The sequence below is a fragment of the Medicago sativa genome, chromosome 1 (assembly GCF_051527215.1).
Source record: "Medicago sativa cultivar Bolivia chromosome 1, Bolivia_mono, whole genome shotgun sequence".
NCBI lineage: Eukaryota > Viridiplantae > Streptophyta > Magnoliopsida > Fabales > Fabaceae > Medicago > Medicago sativa.
The window spans coordinates 56,971,494-56,993,475 of record NC_140749.1 but is presented as its reverse complement, the minus strand read 5'-3'; the positions used below and the strand labels follow the sequence as shown (position 1 = coordinate 56,993,475).

Below are 21,982 nucleotides of genomic sequence, written 5' to 3'. Positions count from 1 at the left end.
TGGATAACCCATAATGATCTTGTATTTTTCTAATAAGACTTCAGATGAAGAGCAATTGGTTGACAAATCCAGTTTCTTGTGGTACTGGTTTTTTAGGAGCCACCCTTAGTCCCCTTGTTCCTATTATCAGTGGGTAGTGATACCTATCCCATGTAGGAGTCGATTTTCCCATTGTGTGGGGGCCTTGATAGGTCTTGTTTGAGTGGGGTCTTGGGGGTTTGTCCTGGTCTTCTGTGTCTTAAGTCCATGGTAGAGTAAGACTGGTTCATCATCCCTTTAGCTGGATTTTAGATGGAGTTACAAGTGTTGTGTCCCGTTGATTTTATTTATTACATCAATGTTAAATCCTTAAATAGAGCTTTATCATTCATCATAATCCTACATAACTCAAACAATTAATCTTTTCAGTTCCATGTACATGATACTATTCATAAAAATGTGCACATGTGACATCATCATGTTGGGGTGAGAATGTATATTTTTCCAAAATAGTGGGCCTAAAACAAAACGGGCTAATAGGTCCGGTCCATAAAGAAAAGTACAAAGGACCATTCCAAATTTCAAGAAAATCTTAACCCGATCAGCACTCCATTTTCTTTTTCTATTTCAATCCCTTCTTTGTTTATTCTCCACAATTCGCGTTCTTCTTTTCTTCTCAGTCACAGATTCTCCGATCAGATCCACAACACTCACTTCAACAAAATTCATCCATGACGCTTGGCTCAGCCGGATCCAGTGTCGTCGGTTAGTTACATGTCAAACTCATCGCCGTTTTCTTTTTTACTCAATTATGCTTTTTACTTTTTTTGTTTCAATCTTCTTTTCTTGCTCTGTTGATTTTGATACGCGATTCTTTCCGTTGACCTAAAATCATCGATGTAGTTTTTTTTTTTTTTTTTAATTTATGTAATTATTGTTAATTTTGGGTTTTTTTTTGTTTTTTTTTTACCGATGGAATTTTGGATCGGTGATTGAAGCTTCGAGCTGTGAATTTTGTTCGGTTGATGAGATTACTGTCATAATTGTCTTGAATTTTTATTTTTTTTTATCATAATTACATTAATTGAAATGTTCGATCATTTTGGATTTTTATGTGCTTGTGAATTGTGTTATATTTCATTGCTGTTTTTGTTTAGTGAGACTGATTTTAGTAGTTTCTTGTTGAGGTGATTTTGATGTTTCTGTATGAAGTTTAAGCTATGAAGTAATTATACAACACATTGACATCGATATAATTTAAAGAAATAGAAATCAATGAATGTTACTGCATGTGTCGGTGTAGTTGGTGTTAGGATTCGGATTCAGATGCGTGTCAGACACTTTGACGGATCATTAATTTGAAGTATCCGTACTTCAGAGTTTCCGGCTACGAGATAAGTGTGATGAGGCTTTGAAATGATACTTTGAAAAGAAAAATGGTAAAATGGTGGGATTGATCTTCATGCCTTTGTGCAAGTTTTCTGTAATTGAATTATAATTCTGGTTGTTCTTGTTTCCGGCTAATATTTTGTACACATCATGTGTTTATCCTGAGGCAGTACATATTTGAAAATTCCATTCTTGATGTCTTGTGAATGTAAAGGGTTCTAACTGTTGTATGAGTTAATTATGTCTTTGTAATACTTGAATAAGAATTTTTAAACGTTTGAAGAACTTATTGAAGTACGAGTGCACTTGTTCCGGCCCTTGAGTTTTAGGATTTCGAATTGGGTGTGGTTAAAACATGGAGAAAGGGTTATATTTCTTTTGTAGTCATTACTGACATGCATGTATGTACAATGCATAGTTACTACTCCCATACTTAAATTTGTAGTATGATTTTGTGCTAATTAAAGATAAAGATTGTTATATTTAGTTTGTTTCAAAGTTTAAGTGTGTGCGCTTCAATGTAGTTCCAAGGAACTTCAGATTGCTGGAGGAGCTTGAACGAGGTGAAAAAGGTATTGGCGATGGCACTGTTAGCTATGGAATGGATGATGGTGATGACATTTACATGCGCTCTTGGACTGGCACCATCATTGGCCCCCATAATGTAAGTATTTCTCTGTAACTTCTCTGCATCCATTGTTAGGTGTTCGTAATATCAGATTTTTTATTGCGTTTGAACTTTGAACAAGTAAATTCAAATGCATCAATTTGCCTAATTTGATAGAACCAGTTTATGTGGAAGTTGGATATTCTCAAGTTCTTACTTCCAGCTTGAAGCAACAGAACATATGTTACAGCATATTTCCTTGAAAATTGTAGTTTATGCGAAGTGTTTACACCGGCATGTTTTTTGAGTTCTTGTTCTGATTTAGTCCTGTGTTTAGTTGCTTGTGAGCTTATACTTCTGTATTTGCACATGAACACTGGCAATCATTCAACAAATGCAGCAAGCATAATATCATAATTGAAAGTTTGATTACAATTCTGCAGCAAGCACATGAACACTTCTTACTTATTGGTTTTTTTTTAATATACAATACATATGCCCTTCCTATGTTCTGGCGGGTCTTTTCATTGCTTCATTAATGCAGCACAGTAAAGAAATATGAAATATTGGTGTATCTGGAAATCTGAAAGTTCGGACAGAATTGATTTTTATGTCTGTTGTATCTACTTTCATTTTGTGCGTACTTAACAGGTGGTTTTCAGGTCATATAATGTTTTCTTTTATCTCTTACTTTCAGACTGTACATGAAGGCAGAATATATCAATTGAAGCTGTTTTGTGACAAAGATTACCCAGAAAAGCCGCCAAGTGTTCGGTTTCATTCACGAATCAATATGACTTGTGTTAACCATGAAACTGGAGTGGTATCAGTTACAATTTCCACATGCTTTCATATCATCATCTAAATATTTTTTTGTTCATGCTGTTGATGTGTATATGAAGTTGCAAACTGTGCTAACACAATCTCTCTGCTTTTTGGTAATAACCTTGAATCCATTGTTATCAGAGATGTAATCAAGATTTATATGAAACAGGTTGAACCAAAGAAATTTGGGCTTCTTGCAAATTGGCAAAGAGAGTACAGCATGGAGGATATACTGACCCAGCTGAAGAAAGAAATGGCAGCCCCTCATAACCGGAAGCTTGTCCAGCCTCCAGAAGGAACTTACTTTTAGCATCCAAGATCGTATAGTTGTTGGATCATATTGCATTTGCAGTATGCAATATATAATGTGTAATGCTTTGTGGATCCTTCTGAATTCAAGAACATGTTGGGGAATGCTCCTATTTCCATCTCTATGGCTTCAGAGTTGTTTTGTTGTCTTACTTTGTCAACTGTGCTGAAGGGATGCTGTTTGATGAATTTATGTGTGTCAAATATTGAAAACAACTCTTTTAAGTAGTATTTTTCCTTCAGATTACATACAATGGTATTTTCAATTTTAGTATTGATTCCTTTTGCTTTACTTTCTTCTGCCTTGTAAGTATGCTGGAGCTAAATGGAAAATTTGAAGTATCAATTTTTATGTTCGTCTTTATGTTTGCACAATTGATTTTGGGGCTTGTTTATTGCGGATTTGGATTCCCTACACCTACAGCTTTAAGTGATTTAAGGGGTGTCTTATTCGTTGGTAAAAATTGGATGGTTGTGACTGATTTGTTGAATATGGACATGTGGAAATAGTGCTGATTTGCTTGACTGCAGGGATTGTCATCAGAACAGAATGTATGATTTTCACCAGTGAGATTGCCATTATGGCAAAATCCCTTGTGCTATTAGTGAAATTAACCGCAGTTTTTGACCATGCCTATTTCATTACTTGATTTATTAGAATAATCTGAATCTTTTATTTATGTTGCAAGAGTACAAATGTCTGTAGAATTATAGGTTTATTTATTTATTTTTGTAACAGCAAAATTAGCATATATTGAAAGTAAAGATGGTACTACATCCACAAACTAAGATAAAACATGAAGAGAATATGTTATCATTTAGTTGATTGGAGATCAATTAAGGTATGAAGCTTTTGAAGTTTAAGTTGCAGAAGTTGGAAGTTGGACAAGCTGAGACGCAGATCTGTAAACACCCTCAAAGAACCTCATGTGTTTATTTATTTTCAAATAAAAAAGTTGGACAAGTTGCGATGCACATCAGTAAACCTTCACAAAGAACTTACGTGTTAATTTATTTTTAATTGAGTATTAGGCCCTGTTTGGATTGACTTATTTTTGAGCTTATTAAAAATAGCTAAAGCAAAATAGTAGACTTTATGTTCCTTCGTAAGTTGTCGGTAATGAAAATTGTATCTTCATAAACAATTTTTTCATAAAAACTTATCTGCATAAGTTGTTTTGTATAAGCCAAAAAAAAAGTCAATCTAAACGGACCCTAAAATAAGAGTTAAAAAGACCTATATCGTGTTTATACACATTCGGGCACATACCGAAGGTCAAAACGCTTAATTAAAATGAGCTAGCCAAAAAATTAAGGCATTGGACAAGTTAGAATAAATGAATCGAAATTAACCATTTCAATATATTATATTTGTGCAATTTACATAACGGTAAGAAAACTTAGTGATTGAACTCAAATGATTAATGAACTACACACAAAGACGAATTATTTTTTAAAAAAAATTGCTGCGATTTTTGGACGTAAAAATTCTTCATTACAGACTTATATTTCAATCAATTGCCGTGATTTATTTTCTTGTGAACGAGGGTTAAAAAAACAAGGGTAAAAAGGAAATATAAATGTTATAATTCATCTCACATCAGTCTTTTCTCAATTGATGATATGCAAATTTTATTACATAGCTTCACAGAAATTGTACAAAAACATTCAAATACAAGCTTTTGTTTAATTCCCCTCTGGTGGTCTGGCTCATAAAAATTAATCTCTTTAAATATTCAAACAATTTAAAGAGGCTTATTTATCTCTTTTAAATCTGTAGTAATAATAACCATCTTCTTAACTACACAACCCTTTCGAAACCAGTTAATGCTTCAAATTTAAAAACGATGCTAATATAGTCGATATTAATTTTGGTGGATTAATTTACCTTCGTAAAAAAAAAAAACGTTTGCAGTAGATATATTAAACCCGAGATGTGCCCGATAAAAGGTGGAACAAACATTTTTTATATGAGTTGAGATCGACACTCATAAGATGAATTAGATTCGCTGCAGGCATACCATGATACCACTCATTCACCCATTAATGTATCAATGGAATCCCTATCGCAGGAAATTTGAATTCCATCAAAAGAAAATAGTGGGTTTCAACAAAAATATTAGAAGAGTGACATTTTTTTGAGAAACAAAATACGACACACATTATCATACTCAAAATACGACACACATATTATCCAACTGAAGACATAATTAAAAAAAACAGTAAACACATCCATAATTTTTTTTTGAAGAACACATCCATAATTTATTGCATAATTTAAAAACTCGAGACCATTTCAACAAAAATAAAATAAACTTAGAAGATTGCTGTTGACACATGTGTTTTGGCTGAAAAACACAAGTAAAAGACAAAAAATCCCGTCGGCAGTTAACTGCCGCCGATTAAAAATTCATCGGCAGTTAACTCCCGATGGCGTTATATTGATAAAATACTGGTGTTTTTTAGCCAAACACTATGTGCGAACAACATTCTTCATAGACTTATAACTTGAGGTCTAGGTCCAACTTAGTGCTAGGAGTAGCCTTGGTTGGACCAAGTCTTAGTTCCAAATCAATTTCTTCTCCTCCTTGACTTGGACTTGGATTGGTGACTTTTTGGTTCTTCGCCTCATGTTGGTTGAGAGTAGTGATCATTTCTTTCATGGCCTTATTTTTCTCCTCCCTGTGGACTCTCATGTGACCATTCAAGGCATTCACTCTTGAAAAAGTCAGGTTGCAAAACTTACAAGCATGAATTTCCCTATGATCCATGGAGCAAAAAGCAAAATGTGTGTGCTTGGGGTCTAGGTGAAAAAATTTGATTTTTTCTCCCCTAAGAACTGTAACTAGATAACTCACTAGGCACAAACTAACAGAATTTATAGAATTTTGAATTCATAAAGTAATAGAAATTATTAAATTAATTTCTATAATGATACCTATTAGATTCAATGAATATGGTTATTTGTGTTATAATTTATTTTAAATATTTTCTATATTTGATTAATTTCAAATATATAATATAATTATTAAATTTCATTAATTATTTGTTTGACTCAAAATACCTAATTTCAAATGGTTTATTTGTTTAATAAAAAATTTATTGGCTCATTTTTTACTTTCCAATTAAAAAATTATAATCAATTAAATATTTTAATTAAAAATGTAGTCAAAGGAACATGTTGACTTTCTTTACTAAGTTTTAATTAAATATTTTAATTTAATTTAAATATAATAAATTAAATATTTTAAATATAAATATTTTTCTGCTAATTTATATTAATAAGTTATAATTAAACATTTTAATTTAATTTAAATATAATAAATTAAATATTTTAAATATAAATATTTTTCTTCTAATTTATATTAATAAGTTATAATTAAACATTTTAATTTAATTTAAATATAATAAATTAAATATTTTGAGTCAAACAAAATATATAATTTATTATATTTAAATTAAATTAAAATAATTAATTAAAACTTAGTAAAGAAAGTCAACATGTTCCTTTGACTACATTTTTAATTAAAATATTTAATCGATTATAATTTTTTAATTGGAAAGAAAAAAAAACGAGCCAATCAATTTTTTATTAAACAAATAAACCATTTGAAATTAGGTCTTTTGAGTCAAACAAATAATTAATGAAATTTAATAATTATATTATATATTTGAAATTAATCATATATAGAAAATATTTAAAATAAATTATAACACAAATAACAATATTCATTGAATCTAATAGGTATCATTATAGAAATTAATTTAATAATTTCTATTACTTTATGAATTCAAAATTCTATAAATTTTGTTTGTTTGTGCCTAGTGAGTTATCAAGTTACAGTTCTTAGGGGAGAAAAAATCAAGTTTTTTCACCTAGACCCCAAGCACACACATTTTGCTTTTTCTCTATGGATCATAGGGATATTCATGCATGTAAGTTTTGTAACCTAACTTTTACAAGGGCTAATGCCTTGAGTGGTCACATGAGAGTCCACAGAGAAGTGAAAAATAAAGCCAAGCAATTTAAGTTAAATTGAAGCATATTTTGGGTATTTAACATTTCAAGACTAATAGGTGCGAGCATACCAGCACTAATGCACCGGATCCTATCAGAACTCCGCAACTAAGCGTGCTTGGGTGAAAGTAATATTAGGATGGGTGATCTCGTGGGAAATCCTTGTGTTGCACCTCATTGAAAATCCCTAAAAAAACATTTCAAGACTAATTTAGTCAATATTGATTATAATTTTTTAATTGGAAACATAAAAATAAGCCAAGCAATTTTTTATTAAACAAATAAACCATTTCAAATTAGGTATTTTGAGTCAAACAAAAAATTGATGAAATTTAAGAATTATTTTATATATTTGAAATTAATCAAATATAGAAAATATTCAAAACAAATTATAACACAAATAATAATATTCATTGAATACAATAGGTATTATGTAAATTATTTTAATAATTTCAATTACTTTATAAATTCAAAATTCTAAAAATTTTCTTAAATTAATAATTTCATTAATTTTACTCTCAAATAGTAAATTAAATATTTTGTTATTAATATTAAATATTTTATTATATTTTTAATTGATTAATAATACAAATATGATATTTGGTAAATTTAATTAAAATAGGACATTTGACAAACTTAATTAAAAAAGATGAAATATTTTTTTATATTTTAAATCAATTAATATATTTAAAAATTTGACTAATATGGTAGTTTAAAATTTAAATTTCTTAATTAATTTATATATTAATTTTCATATATGATGAATTTGATTAATTGAATTGTAATTTATTGTGAATAATATATATTAAAAAAGTAAAATTATTTAATTAAGTCAACACACTTTTATTTTCAATGATTTATTTAATTATTTTATATAAGATTTATTTACTTTTATTAATTTCTTTAATTGAAAATATTTATAATCAATATTAAGTAAATTAATATGAAAGGCACTCTCAAGGAATTTTCTAGAAGAAAAAAAAAGGAGCTCAAGGGATTGACCTCCACCTCCGACATAAAAAATAAATAGTACCAACATTTTCGTTTAAAAAAGAGTAAATTAATATGATAATATTATTGTAAGAGGTATCAACTCATTGTTAAGAGTTCTACTTTATAATTGTATGGAACCTTTTTTCTTCAAAAAAAAAAAAAAAATTGCATGGAACCTTTTCTCAGTTTTTAAAGTTTTTTTTTCCGGGGGCACGGGGGTATATGTGTTTTAAAGTTATTATATTATTTAATTTTGAAAGAATAAATAAATACTAAAGTTTCAAAGTATAAAACGCATGCAAGGTGGCAAAATAATTTTGAGGAAAAGAGAAAGAAAAAAAAAATTGACAAAAAAAAGGCAAATATTATTTAACTTTACTATTCTGTATTTTTTTTTTTGGAAGCTGTAAATAATATTAAAACATTTATTCAAAAAATAAATAAATTATTGAAAAATATAGAATACTAACCTTGATTTTTTGTTTTCTTCCCAAAAACGCAGCAGCGGGATTTCCTTTCTTCCATCCTCCTACATAAAAACGTAATAGCGAAAATCAAATTAGTTTTTTTTTTTTTCCAGAGAAGTAGCGAAACTCAAACTTATAACCATGATTTTGTTTTTCCAAATAGTATAACTATGGTTTTAAATCCTTTTATTTAACAAAAGCAAAATGATATTTATTCATTCAAATTGATAGAATACATCAGATATAATAACATGGTCAACATCGTTAAAAATATAAAGAGTGAATCTGCGAACAAACTCATAGGACCCAAGTTGATAACATACAACGACAAAACGTCTACAAATAATATGATAAAATCTAAATCACCAGAATACTCACTCATGCTTCCGGATCTGCAACGTTGACGCCCAAATCATTGATTGAATCTATGATTGACTGAAGTTGATCTTTCAATAAGAACCAAACGAACACCTCCATAAGACGTAAAATCAAACAGCAACGCGCAAGACAACGAATAACACAACGTTGCACTCGGACGACTAAATCACAAAAAAAAAAACTTGATATATGTGGAAATCGCTTATTTAGAATGAAAGAAAGAGGAAAAAAAAGATGCAGAGAGATGATTTTAGGGAGGAGATTGTCTCTCTGGTGCTTTCTCTCTTATGTGTAATCCAGGCCCTCCATTAAATAGGTGAGATAATGTGTTGTAATATTAAAAAGGGAGAGAGAGTGTAATTAAAGGTGGATGACGAGCCACTGCAGAAAACATGAGAGATTTCCACCGGAGAGGATCCACTCCCATGATTTTAGATATAAAAAAATGACCTAAAACCACCATCTTCAACGAGTGAAAGAGAAAAGAACTTAGAGAGAAGATGAAGTTTCTCTCACTGATACTAAATCCTTTTAAAAGCTAACAATTTGTTGGGCTAATATTATATGCTTGAAAAATATTAATTTATGTTAATGTAAGTTGTTTTAGTTGCTATCGACATGAGTATTTATTTGATGAGTGATTTGTAAGTACTTGTTTGAACCTTAACGGGCCTTGACCTTGACGAGCCTCCAAAATTCAATTGACTATTACTTTTCCCACCCTATATCATTCTCGCGTGCCTTGTAAATTTTTCAAAAATGCCCCTATGATTTTCGGATTTTAGAATCCGAACTGAGTTTTTCCTTTGTTATAGGGTGAAAAATGAGTTTTTTCACCAATTCAGATTTTATAATCCGAAAACCTCAAAAAGTAGGGCAAGCTACTTGATTTTTTTCGGATTATAAAATCCGAACACCCTCTAAACACCCCTTTTCAAGGGAAAAACAGTTCGGATTATATAATCTGAATTATATCAGCACAAATTCTGAACATGTTTGTAACATGGATAGTCACTTTAAGAACAATATTAAGCTTCCTAACCCCCATTCCTATATTTTGGGTCATTGTTAGTTGTTATTAGTCAAAAATCCGATTTTCGGGCTACTTGATCCGATTGCTCCGAAACTTCCCCAGAAAATCAAGAAAAATTCAAAATTCCATTGTTTAGACCTTTTTTTAATTTTTCATATTCTCATAAAATTTGCATTAGTTTTATTTGATTTTTAGAAATTTTTGGTGGTATTTTTATGATTTTATTTGACAGGTTTTTATCATTTTTTACATTGTTTTTTGGTTGTTTTTAAAAGCAAAGTTTTAAAACTGCTGAAATTGCAGAGATTCTGATTGATGATTATAAATAAGCATATTTCGGATTATAATATCCGAATCAGTGAAAAATCATTTCGGAATTTAAAATCCGAATATCTCAGGGGCATTTTATATGTCAACCTAACATTTTTGAATTAAAACTAACGAAAATGACCAAAATGTGTAACTGAGAGAAGTTAAAGAACCAAAATAAATCGAATTTTAATTAAGGGACCAAAGCGATACTACCTAAATAGTTAAGGGACCAAAAATGCAATTTAACCTTCTTTTAATTAATGCATTTCTTAATATATTTGTAAAAACCTTAAACGATATTCATTTTGAAACAGAGAAAGTATAACCATAACTTCATCATTCGAGGTCACATACATAGATCTTTTGTGGAAAATGTGTCGAGGCTTGTCGTGTTTTTCTTTTTTTGTTTTTGTTTGCAAATACACGTTTAATTCTTCTAGGGGCTAGAGAGTACTGTCAATTTTTATTTTTTATATGAATTATTAATTTTTTTTAACAAATCAAAAAGATATATATACTTAAAGGTGCTTCCAACCGCACAAGGTGTCAATCAAGAATTTATATTACTCACTTTAATCTATGAAGTGAAATCTTAAGTTTAGAGGATTACTTCCCCATTGTAATAGTACCTAAGTTTAATTTTTCCAATAAAAAAAGTAACAAAAATGTTATGTTGACATATAAAATTGACATTATTTTCTTCTCTCCTTTACAATTAAATCATTAATTGAATTAAATGTATTTTTATATAGTGTACACTATCAACTTTTTGTGTCTAAATATCATTGCTCAAATAATAAATATTTTTTGTTTTTATATTTTTTTTTTACAACGCTATCAGATAATGGATCACAAGGATATAATATGAATTGTTTATTTGTATGAATAAACATTTATACAATGACACCATGTTTTTTTTAAGGAGTGATACCATGCTTTATTCATCACTATTTTTTCACACCTTTATGCTTATTTTCTTAAGTATTTCCGTATGATTTTTCATTGAAAATACATTTTTTATGATTATAACAAACTTTAAAAAAATTATGTATTTGATAAAATCATGGGTAGTTATATTAAGAATCATACATAAAGCAACTAATAAAATATATCTAAATTTTGTTCATGCCTATCTTCTTTTTTATGTTTTTGTTTATTTAGTATAATATCATATAGAGTAAGTTGTTTTTTTCCCTGCCAAAAAGTTAAGTTGTTTATAATTTTGACTGGATTTTTTTTCAAGGGGAGAACTTTGACTAGATTATTAAGTAAGTTGTTAATTCATATTTTCTTCTTTGAGGGGTTGTTAATTCATATATATTATATGTTTTTTTTAAGGGATATATCAAATGCTTTATTCCTTTAAAAAAAAAATCAAATGCATCTCATTTTTCTTTAAGCTAACTTTATTCACACCTTTATCTTTTCATTATATCAGTCAAATTGCCAAATAGTATTATTAATTATTTTCTCCATTCATAATTTTTTTGACTAACCATTCATAAAAAAATTATTAATTATTTTCTTTTGATACAAAGCAGAATACTATATGAGATTAATTACTCTACTTTGATAATTTGAAACTTTTTTACACATGTAAAAAATCAAATCAAATCATATCATAGTGCCACTTCATACTCGAGTCGCTAAAATATCTCTTCAAATATCGACATATGTAAAAAAAGTGTAAATAAATTAAATACACACCTTTTTTAATTTTTTGACTAAATTATTTATAAAATGTAAACCTCTCATGTCTAAATCTTACAGTTCCTTTTTCATTTTTGTTACAGTTTCACAAGAATGTTCACACAAAGCATGTTCATCGCAAAACCCTACGCTCCATCAATCTCAATCCGACCGGTGTGGTCATTCAATCTCGAATCAGAGTTCAAACTCATCCGCTCTTTCGTTGATTCACATCCGATCATCTCAATGGACACCGAATTTCCCGGCGTTGTCGTCCGCCCTGACGGCATCACCGACTTATCATCTTACCACCGAACACCTGCCACTCATTACTCCGTCCTCAAGGCGAATGTCGACGGTCTTAATCTCATCCAAGTTGGTCTCACTTTATCCGATGCCGAGGGTAACCTTCCGAAATTAGAAAAGGAGTTTCTAATTTGGGAATTTAATTTCAGTGATTTTGACGTTGCGCGTGATAATCACGCGCACGAGTCAATTGAATTGCTGAAGAGTCAGGGGATTGATTTCGAGAAGAATAAGGAATTTGGGATTGATTCATGGAAATTTGCTGAATTGATGATGAGTTCTGGACTTGTGTGTAATGAGGAAGTTAGCTGGGTGACATTTCATAGCGGATATGATTTCGGATATTTGGTGAAGGCGTTGACGCAGAGAGCTTTGCCTGATGAGCTTGCTGAGTTTCTGGTGCTGGTTAGGGTTTTCTTTGGGGAGAGTGTTTATGATGTGAAGCATTTGGTGAAGTTTTGTGAAGGGTTGTATGGTGGTTTGGATAGAGTTGGGAAGACGCTGAATGTGGATCGTGTTGCTGGGAAGAGTCATCAGGCTGGGTCTGATAGTTTGCTGACTCTTCATGCTTTTAGGAAGATTAAGGAAGTTCACTTTGGGAATGATGTTGATCGATTGATGAAGTATGCTGGTGTGTTGTATGGATTAGAAAATGTGGTTTAATGAATATGTTTGTTGTTGTAGATTGTTCTTATGTTTATTTTCTGACATAAAGTGAAAATTATATACATTTGTGGTTATTATTAATGAAATCGGATGGATTTTCACCTATAATGTGAATAATATTTATGTGTCTTTGCAACTTATCAATCTCCTGTGTATTTTTTTGTATTAATGTTTTTGAGATTTGACTAAGATGATCAAGATGTTAGCAATTGAGCTTTTAAAACTATTGTATGTTATGAACTAATGTAGGATGAGTAGTGAATGTATCACTACTAGTTAGATTATGGCAATGAATTGGGAATGGTTTAGATTTTGGTTTTAGGGCTCATGCCATGATTGCTGATGAATTGTTAGTTCTTGGTGCCCATTTTGTTTGAATTCAATTATGAAGTTTTGGATTCGGATGCTAAATAGTAAATACATAGTTGCGTATCTGTTTATAAAATGGTTAGAATATGACAATGAATTGGAATGATTTTGGTTTTGCTTTTAATGCTCATGCCATGATCAATGGTAAGTTCTTGATGCCGTTTTGCTTGAAATCAATTAGAAAGTTTTGGATTTGGGTGCTAAATAGTGAACACATTGTTCTGTATCTGTTTACAAAATATAATTTTCATGGAGGAGACAAATTTCAGCCTTTTTAAGGAAATGAATTTTGCTCCCGTGCAATTAGTAGTTAATCATTTGCTTGAATGGAAGATATAGGATGGCAAAAAAGATTCGCATCTTTGACAAATTCCTAATGAAGTTGTATGTTATGGTATGATATTTAACAAAACATCGTGTGGAATAATGAGTGATAGTATTAGAACTTGTATGCTATTTAATGTAATGCCCTAATGTAGAATGAGAAATGAACTATCTATGATTTGTCGATCTATCAAGTTAGAGTATAGTATTCTGGTAAGTGATATTTTTGCGGCTCAGTTTGGGAATGGTTTTCGATTTTACAATAACTTCTGAAGTTTTGATCAGTGCTACGGTCAGAACTGTTCGGATAATCACAGGCTTACTACATGTGAGAATGTCTCTATGTAGTCAAATTCAGGTTGTTGATGAAATCCTAGCGTTTACGAATTCGCGGTAAGTTTGAAATCTATGATGAAGTACCAATTTGTTGTTTAAGAACTCTGCAAACTCGGCAAAACTTGTTTTAGTTGTTGAAGAGTGAAGGAAACAAATGGATAGAGCACGCCGGTGTGAACAAAACTCAGCTGTGACAAAACAAATTATCAAAGCATAATTTTTCATGATTCAAAAGTCTCATCTATTCAGCAAGGACAACAGAAGCTGAAAACATTGAAGCGAACATACCAATGAACTCAGGGAAACATTTTTTGTAACAAATGAAGATGATAGACAACGGAAGAGCATAATACATTTTTTATTGCTCGGAACTGACTGCATGAGTATACGGTGTACATACACAAACATAAGATAGTTCCAAATAGATGTAGACAGAATACAAGAGGAGCGAGTGATCAAATTATCTAACTCAAGCAGCATGGATGATAGCGGCAAATGAAATGAGGAAGCATAATCAGTAAACAAGAAGAATGGAAGGGAAGATGAAAGTTTTTTTTTTTTTTTTTTGAAGTGGGAAACTTGTATTGACTGGAAAGAGGAAGACAAGTGTGTTCTACTGCTACCTCAGATGAAAGGTTTACAAGTGTTTCAATATTTATTTATTCTTATAAACTAATAAGTTGTTATTTTTTCCCTTACACGTCCAGCAGTTTATTGTGGCTCATGTTTTCGTTTTATAATTGACTTTCAATTGCTCTTCTTGCTAACAGATATATGCATACATGAAACGATAATTTTTTTACTTTGAAGCCTTTAGTTTCGTTGTTTGTAGATATATGAAGAAATTCTCATGTAGATTATGTTCTTTTTAATATTCTAAGCCAGCTTTATTTGAAGATTACCAATTAGTATATTAAAATGTAAGCATACTTAGAAAGGCAGGCATATCGGAAAGTATAGTCAACCCGGTAACCTTCAATTAACAACAGTAGACAAAAACATTTGCTTTTTCTGCACATGGTGTGATATTTACCCAAAAACTGTTGTGTCGTGTATCCAATGCATGACCATTGATTCATAAATTTATTTCTACAGTTTATCAAATTCCATTGATCCATGGATTATATCATTCAATTGCAACATGTATCTTGGATGACTTCTAGTTTTTGGGATACAAAAGCAGAATAATGGAAAAAAGTAGCATGGTAGTAGCTCCATTCAATTGCAACATGTTTCTAAGCTTTGGGATGACTTCATCGTGGGGTTACGAAGACTGCATTTGGTTGTGTAGAGCATATATGGTAAGTCCAATTGCAACATTTAGTTATCTTATCTCGCTGTTGGACCATTTTTACTTTCACCTGTCTGTTTTGATTTATTTTTTCAATTTTTTTCTTTTCTCCATAATCAAGTAGGTTGTTCAACCTTTATAGAATTAATTAAATGAGAAGTGAGCTAAAGAATTTCTGGTTATGTACTTTTGGTTATAGATAGGTGGAGACCAGCATGCAAAGCCTGAATTAACTAACAAAATAACTGACATGTGAGAAGCTTACATAACAGTAGGATAAGATCTATGAAAGCTTTTCTGTTTTGTAGCTATCAATGTTATAGCCTTGCGAAAGAGAGAGATGAAGTTTAGGAAAACGTTGACTGGTAAAGGAGTGGATTGTGATTCAAATTGTGTAGTTTGAAAAAATATATCAAAGTGTAATAATATTTTAAGGAGGAGCCTTGGCGCAATGGTAAAGTTGTTATCACGTGACTAAAAGGCCACGTGTTTAAGTCCTGGAAACAACCTCTTGTGTAAAAACACGGTATGGCTGTGAGACCCCTTCCCGAACCCTGCGTATGCGGGAGCATTAGTGCACCGGACTGCCCTTTCAAAGTGTAATAATATTTTAACTGAATTGTATAATAATAAATTTATTCTTAATTAATATTATATACTCCTGTTAAATAACTGATGTATTTGGCCTATAGAATATATCACATACATCATTTATTCAATGAGTCTAAAAAGTTATTTTTTGCTTATAATAGAGGTAGTATATATATCTTTTGACTGAACTTTTCTTAATATTATATAAATAACAATTAAAGAGAAAATTTTAAAAAACATTTTGTCCTTATGGATAATATCTGCATTGACTAGAGGGAGAATAATTTATGAGATTCATTACTCTGCATTGATTATTTGAAACTTTTTCACACATTTATAAAATCAAATCATATCAAAGTGCCACTTCATATATTAGTTCCTAAATATTTCTTTAGATATCGACAAATGTAAAAAAGTGTGTATAAATTAATTCCTTACTTTTTTTTTTTTTTGACTAGATTATTATGTATAAAACGTAAGCCTCATTGTCTAAATCTTACAGTTCTTTTATTTTTCTCTTGCAATTTTTCAAGAATGTTTTCACAAAATATGTTCTTTGCAAAACCCTCCACTTCATCAATCTCAATCCGACCGGTGTGGTCATTCAATCTCGAATCAGAGTTCAAACTCATCCGGTCATTCGTGGATTCACATCCGATCATTTCAATGGACACCGAGTTTCCCGGCGTCATCATCCTCCCTGACGGCATCACTGACTTATCATCTTACCATCGAACCCCTGCTGCCCACTACTCTGTCCTCAGGGCGAATGTTGATAATCTTAATATCATCCAAGTCGGTCTGACTTTATCTGATGTTGATGGTAATCTTCCGAAATTGAGAAATGGAAACTCTGAGGAGTCTCTGATTTGGGAATTCAATTTCAGTGATTTTGACTTCGAGCGTGATATTCACGCGCACGAGTCTATTGAATTGCTGAAGAGTCAGGGGATTGATTTTGAGAAAAACAAGGAATTTGGGATTGACTCTAGGAGATTTGCTGAATTGATGATGAGTTCCGGACTTGTGTGTAATGAGGAGGTTAGCTGGGTGACATTTCATAGCGGTTATGATTTCGGATATTTGGTGAAGGCGTTGACTCAATATGCTTTGCCTGAAGAGCTTGCTGAGTTTCTGGTGCTGGTTAGGGTTTTCTTTGGGGAGAGTGTTTATGATGTGAAGCATTTGGCAAAGTTTTGTGAGGGGTTGTATGGTGGTTTGGATAGGGTTGGGAAGATGCTGAATGTGGATCGGGTTGTTGGGAAGACTCATGAGGCGGGTTCTGATAGTTTGCTGACTCTTCATGCTTTTAGGAAGATCAAGGAAGTTTACTTTGGGAATGATGATGGTCAACTGATGAAGTATGCTGGTGTGTTGTATGGATTAGAAAATGTGGTTTGATGAATATGTTTTGTGTGTTATGTTTATTTTCGACATAAAGTGAAAATTATATGTTATTAATGAAATTGGATGGATTTTCATCTATTATGTGAATTATATATATATATGTCTTTGCAACTGATCGATCTCCCGTGCAAATTTTTGGTACTAATGTTTTTGAATTTTGATTAAGATTATGTAATTGCTAGGAATTGAGTTTTTTAAACTATTGAGTGTTATGTACTAACGTAGGATAAGTGGTGCGAAACTAGTACCAGTTAGAATATGATGATGAGTTGGAATGATTTAGATTTTGGTTTTAATGCTTATGCAGATGGTAAATTCTTGATGCGTTTTTGCTTGAAATCAATTAGACAGATTTGGATTCGGGTGCTAAATAGTAAATAGATTGTTGCGATCCGTTTTATAAAATAGAATTTTCATTGAGGAGACAAAATTTCATCCTTTTTAAGGAAATAAGTTTTACTCCTGGGCAAGTAGTAGTTAATCATTTGCTCGAATGAAAGATATAGCAGGGCAAAAAAGATTTGCATCTTTCACAATTTCATAATAGTTGTTATGGTATGATATTTAACAAAACATTCTGTGGAATAACGACGGATAGAATTAGAACCTTGATGATATTTATGTAATGCCCTGATGTAGAATGTGGATTGAACTAACCATTTATTGATTTTTCGATCTATCAAGTTAGAGTATAGTATTCTGGTAAGTGATATTTTTGCGGCTCAGTTTGGGAATGCTTTTCGATTTTACCGTTACTTCTGAAGTTCTGATCAGTGCTACGGTGTGGGTGAGAACTGTCCGGATAATTACAGGCTTACTACATGTGAGAATGTCTCTATGTAGTCAAATTCAGGTTGTTGATGAAATTCATAGTGTGTACAAGTTCGCGGTAAGTTTGAAAACTGCAACACACCAGTTTGTTTAATTTTCAGAAAGCTGCAAATTAGGATAGCTAAAGAACACTTCGAACGCAGCAAAAAAATGTTTGCAGCGGTTGAAGATGGAAGGAAAAAAAAATTGATAGAGCAAGCCAGCATGAACAAAGCTCAGCAATGGCAAAACTTAACAAATTGACAAAGCATCATTTGTCGTAATTCAAGAGTGTCTCATGTTTTCAGCCAGGACAACCAAAGCTGAAAACATTGAAGCGAACATGGCAACAAACTCGGGAATTGTTCTTTGTAACAAAAGAAGATGAAAGACAATGACAGAGCATGATTCATTTTTCATTGTTCGAAACTGAGTGCATGGGAATGCTGTATACAGTATACATCAAACTCAGTGAATATGGATGATTGCGGAACATGAAAGGAGGAAGCATAATAGAAAAAAAAGAAGAATGAAAAGGAAGATGAAAGTGTTTTTTGAAGTGGGAAAACTGTATGCACAGGGAGAGGAAGACAACTGCGTTCTGCCGCTAACTGGGATGAAAGGTTTACAAGTGTTTCAATATTTTTCTATTCTTATAAACTAATAAGTTGTTACTTTGTTTCTTACATGTCCAGCAGTTTAATCTTTATTGTGGCTCAATTTTTTGTTTTATAACTGTCAATCACTCTTCTTGAAGCCTCGTGTTTTCATAGTTTGTAGATAAATGAAGAAATTCTCATGTAGATTGTGTTCTTTTTAATATTCTAAGCCAACTTTATTTGAAGAGTACCAATTAGTATAATAAAACGTAAGCATACTTAGAAAGGCAGGTATATCGATTAACAACCGTGGACAAATCATTTGCTTTCTCTGCACACGGTGTGATATTTACCCAAAAACTGTTGTGTTGTGTATCCAATGCATGTCCTTTGATTCATAAATTTATTTCTACAGTATATCATACTCACCAATTTAAGGTGTATTTCAGTATTGTGATTGTTTCTATCTTTAAGTTGCAATAACTGCAGCATTATTGAAAGAGCAGGAATGGATAATATCATTCAATCGCAAGGTATCTTGGATTTTGGATGACTTCTAGTTTCTGGGATACTAAAGCTGAATAATGGAAGACAATAGCATGGTAGTTGCTCTCTTCAATTGCAACATGTTTCTAAGCTTTGGGATGACTTCATCGTAGGGCTGCGAAGAAGACTGCATTTTGTTGTGTAGAGCATATTATAGTAAGTCCAATTGCAACATTTTGTTATCTTATCTCGCTGTTTTACCGTTTTTACCTTTACCTGTCTGTTCTTATTTGTTCAACCTTTTTAGAAGCGAGCTAAAGAATTTTTGGTTATGTATACTTGGAGACCAGCATGCAAAGCCTCGATTAATTAAACAAAATAACTGACATGTGAGAAGCTTACATAACAGTAGGACAATATCTATGAAAGCTTTTCTGTTTTGTAGCTATCAATGTTATAGCCTTGCGAAAGATAGAGACGAAGTTTAGGCAAATGTTGACTAGTAAAGGAGTGGACTGTGATTCATATTGTGTAGTTTGACAATTATATACTGTATAATTCGCACTTGTTTGTTTGTTTTGCGAATAGCATCACTTGTTGCAGGAAGTTGAATTTACGGCCATTGCTTGAAAATCTTAGGGAGCATATACCGAAGGTTTTAGTAATGCCTTGGTTCAATTGTGGCAGAAATTAAAACAATCTCATTTGGTAACTTTTGCTATGACATCTTAGAGCATATTGAAGAGGAACTTGAAATTATGCGAGAATAAAAATGATACGCCGGAGCAGGTCTTCCAACGTGCGAGTGGAGTTCTTGAGGCGTAGCAGCATGCTCGCCGATCTGATTCTATTGCCGGCGACGAAGGACAAATGCATGCTGCAGTTTGGCAGCCACCACCCGCCAGTTTCCTCAAATGCAATGTCGATGCCACTGTTTTCATGCTGACAAAAAAGTTACATGAGGGCATATTAGCGAGATGGAGCTGGATGCTTTTTAGGTGCAATGTCAGACGTGTACAGGGCTGCCATGAAGTGAAGCCTGGGGACTTCTTCAAAGCCTCAAATGGACTATTTCATTACGACACCATGATGTGATCTTTGAACTAGATTGCAGAATGGTTGTTGATGATATGCATTCGAACAAATTAAACCGCGCGGATCAATCTTGCAAACTTGTAAAAGTTTACTTCAAATTTATAACAACTATGAAGCTGTTTTTTCTAGACATCAAGCAAACTAAAGCGTTCATGCTCTTACACGGGCAGATTTGTCTCATGTTTTTCGCAATACTTTTGATGTAATTTCCGGCTGTATTGCTACTATTATTTTTAATGAAATGCCTTGAGTTTACTTGAAATTATCTCCCAAATAACGGTTCTGGTGCAGAACCACCATGCAATATATCCCTTACTTTTTTTATTTAGTCACACTTAACTATTACAAGGACTCAACAAGATTAAAAAAAACAAATTCAATTCCTAATTCATATTACATGAGTAATTTTTATTACAGTACTGGTTTTCCTATTACAAGGACTCAACAAAAGTTAGAGATACTGGTTTTCCTAATGGGCTTCGGGTGAAAAAACAGAAGGAATAAACTAGTGGGATGAATCATGTTAACTTGTGTTCTAAGAGTATAACTTGTGCCTTAAGGACACAAGTTAAGAAACTAAAAAAGGAATTAAAAGTAAACTTTTGTAGTAAAAAGATTAAATATTAAACTTTTAAGATACTTGCATCATTCTTTAAAAACAAAAAAAATAAAATAAAATACTAAAGCATCATTTCCAAGAAAAAACTTCTCTATTTAGTTTATAAACTTGTGCCATTGGAGCATAAGTTAACTTTTTTTTTTTTTTTTGAGAAATAAATTGCCACATTTCCAATACATGATTTTTGAGTCTACCTGTTAAGAATTCCACAAATAATAATAAAGACTTATTGAGAAAAAATAATTTTTAAAATTTTAAAAAATAAATTAACATAATTTCCAATACATAATTTATATCCTTGCTATACTTAGTATTTCCCTCAGAAAATGTCGTTTTAAAATCATGCGTAAAAAGAAAAGCTACTAGCACACATTACACTGCCTTAAACGGCAAGATTAAATAGTACACAATCCGGTCACAATTATAAGTAAAATTTAACATTTTAAATTTATTCAATAAATAATGTATGTGGTTTATATTAAAGACCATATACATCATTTATTAAATAAATTTAAAATGTCAATTTTTGTTTATAATAATAACCAGAGAAGATATATCCAATAGAACATAAAGACATTAAACAAAAGAAGAGTGGAAACAAATATCCCAATGAAAATAAATGACTCTACTAATTAAAGATATGAAGATGACATATCTTACAGACTCTTAAATGACAAGAAAATATGCAAAACTAAAACTGACACAGAAAATATAGAAGAGTTACATTGCACTACTATTTCCTTAGCAATGTTATCCAAACTGATTAGAAAATCAATTTGAATTTATCTTGAAGCTTTACCTGTACACTTAGCACACATAAGCACATATCTAGACACTATATACCATTGAAGTTTAAAGAAAACTTCTTCCTATATTTTTATTAGCAAAAAAATTGTTAAAATGGTATAAACCACTTTCAACCTTTATGATCTACTCTAAAACTTAATTTCACCACTTGATGAATTTTAGTTTTAATCTTGTAATTCTTCTCTTTTGATTGAAATAATTAAAATAGTTTATAAAACATAGGCATAAAAATTTAAAAATATTTTTTTGTTAATTTATTGATGTAATATCCATGTGT

General features: G+C 31.3%; 1 protein-coding gene and 3 pseudogenes across 4 annotated transcripts; all 4 read left to right on the top strand.

Annotated features, from left to right (window-relative positions):
- The first annotated feature begins 633 nt into the window (after positions 1-633).
- LOC146955659 (ubiquitin-conjugating enzyme E2 variant 1C) lies at positions 634-3,465 on the top strand. Of its 2 annotated transcripts, none has more exons than XM_085722467.1 (4): positions 634-744; positions 1,893-2,032; positions 2,673-2,798; positions 2,970-3,465. In XM_085722467.1, exons 1-4 carry the CDS (start codon positions 711-713, stop codon positions 3,108-3,110), a joined length of 441 nt encoding a protein of 146 aa, XP_085578593.1. In that variant the 5' UTR covers positions 634-710; the 3' UTR covers positions 3,111-3,465. The 2 variants fall into 2 exon arrangements, with proteins under 2 accessions (XP_085578593.1, XP_085578589.1); XM_085722463.1 differs by having other exon boundaries at positions 2,673-2,804.
- A 3,719-nt stretch (positions 3,466-7,184) lies between these two features.
- Positions 7,185-7,303, top strand: LOC146955658 (5S ribosomal RNA; annotated as a pseudogene).
- Positions 7,304-12,071: 4,768 nt separating this feature from the next.
- Positions 12,072-13,079, top strand: LOC146955657 (putative CCR4-associated factor 1 homolog 11 pseudogene; annotated as a pseudogene). Its single transcript, XR_015017465.1, has one exon. The product of XR_015017465.1 is annotated as a putative CCR4-associated factor 1 homolog 11 pseudogene (transcript).
- Positions 13,080-16,416: 3,337 nt separating this feature from the next.
- On the top strand, positions 16,417-17,406 carry LOC146955656 (putative CCR4-associated factor 1 homolog 11 pseudogene; annotated as a pseudogene). The gene has a single exon (XR_015017466.1). The product of XR_015017466.1 is annotated as a putative CCR4-associated factor 1 homolog 11 pseudogene (transcript).
- Positions 17,407-21,982: the final 4,576 nt, after the last annotated feature.

What these genes read in the sequence shown, in the direction of transcription:
- LOC146955659 (XM_085722463.1), top strand. Translation starts at nt 711, where the DNA reads ATGACGCTTGGCTCAGCCGGATCCAGTGTCGTCG. An exon ending in CCATCATTGGCCCCCATAAT is followed by an intron (nt 2,033 to 2,672) that starts GTAAGTATTTCT and finishes TCTTACTTTCAG; the next exon opens with ACTGTACATGAAGGCAGAAT. An exon ending in ATGAAACTGGAGTGGTATCA is followed by an intron (nt 2,805 to 2,969) that starts GTTACAATTTCC and finishes TATATGAAACAG; the next exon opens with GTTGAACCAAAGAAATTTGG.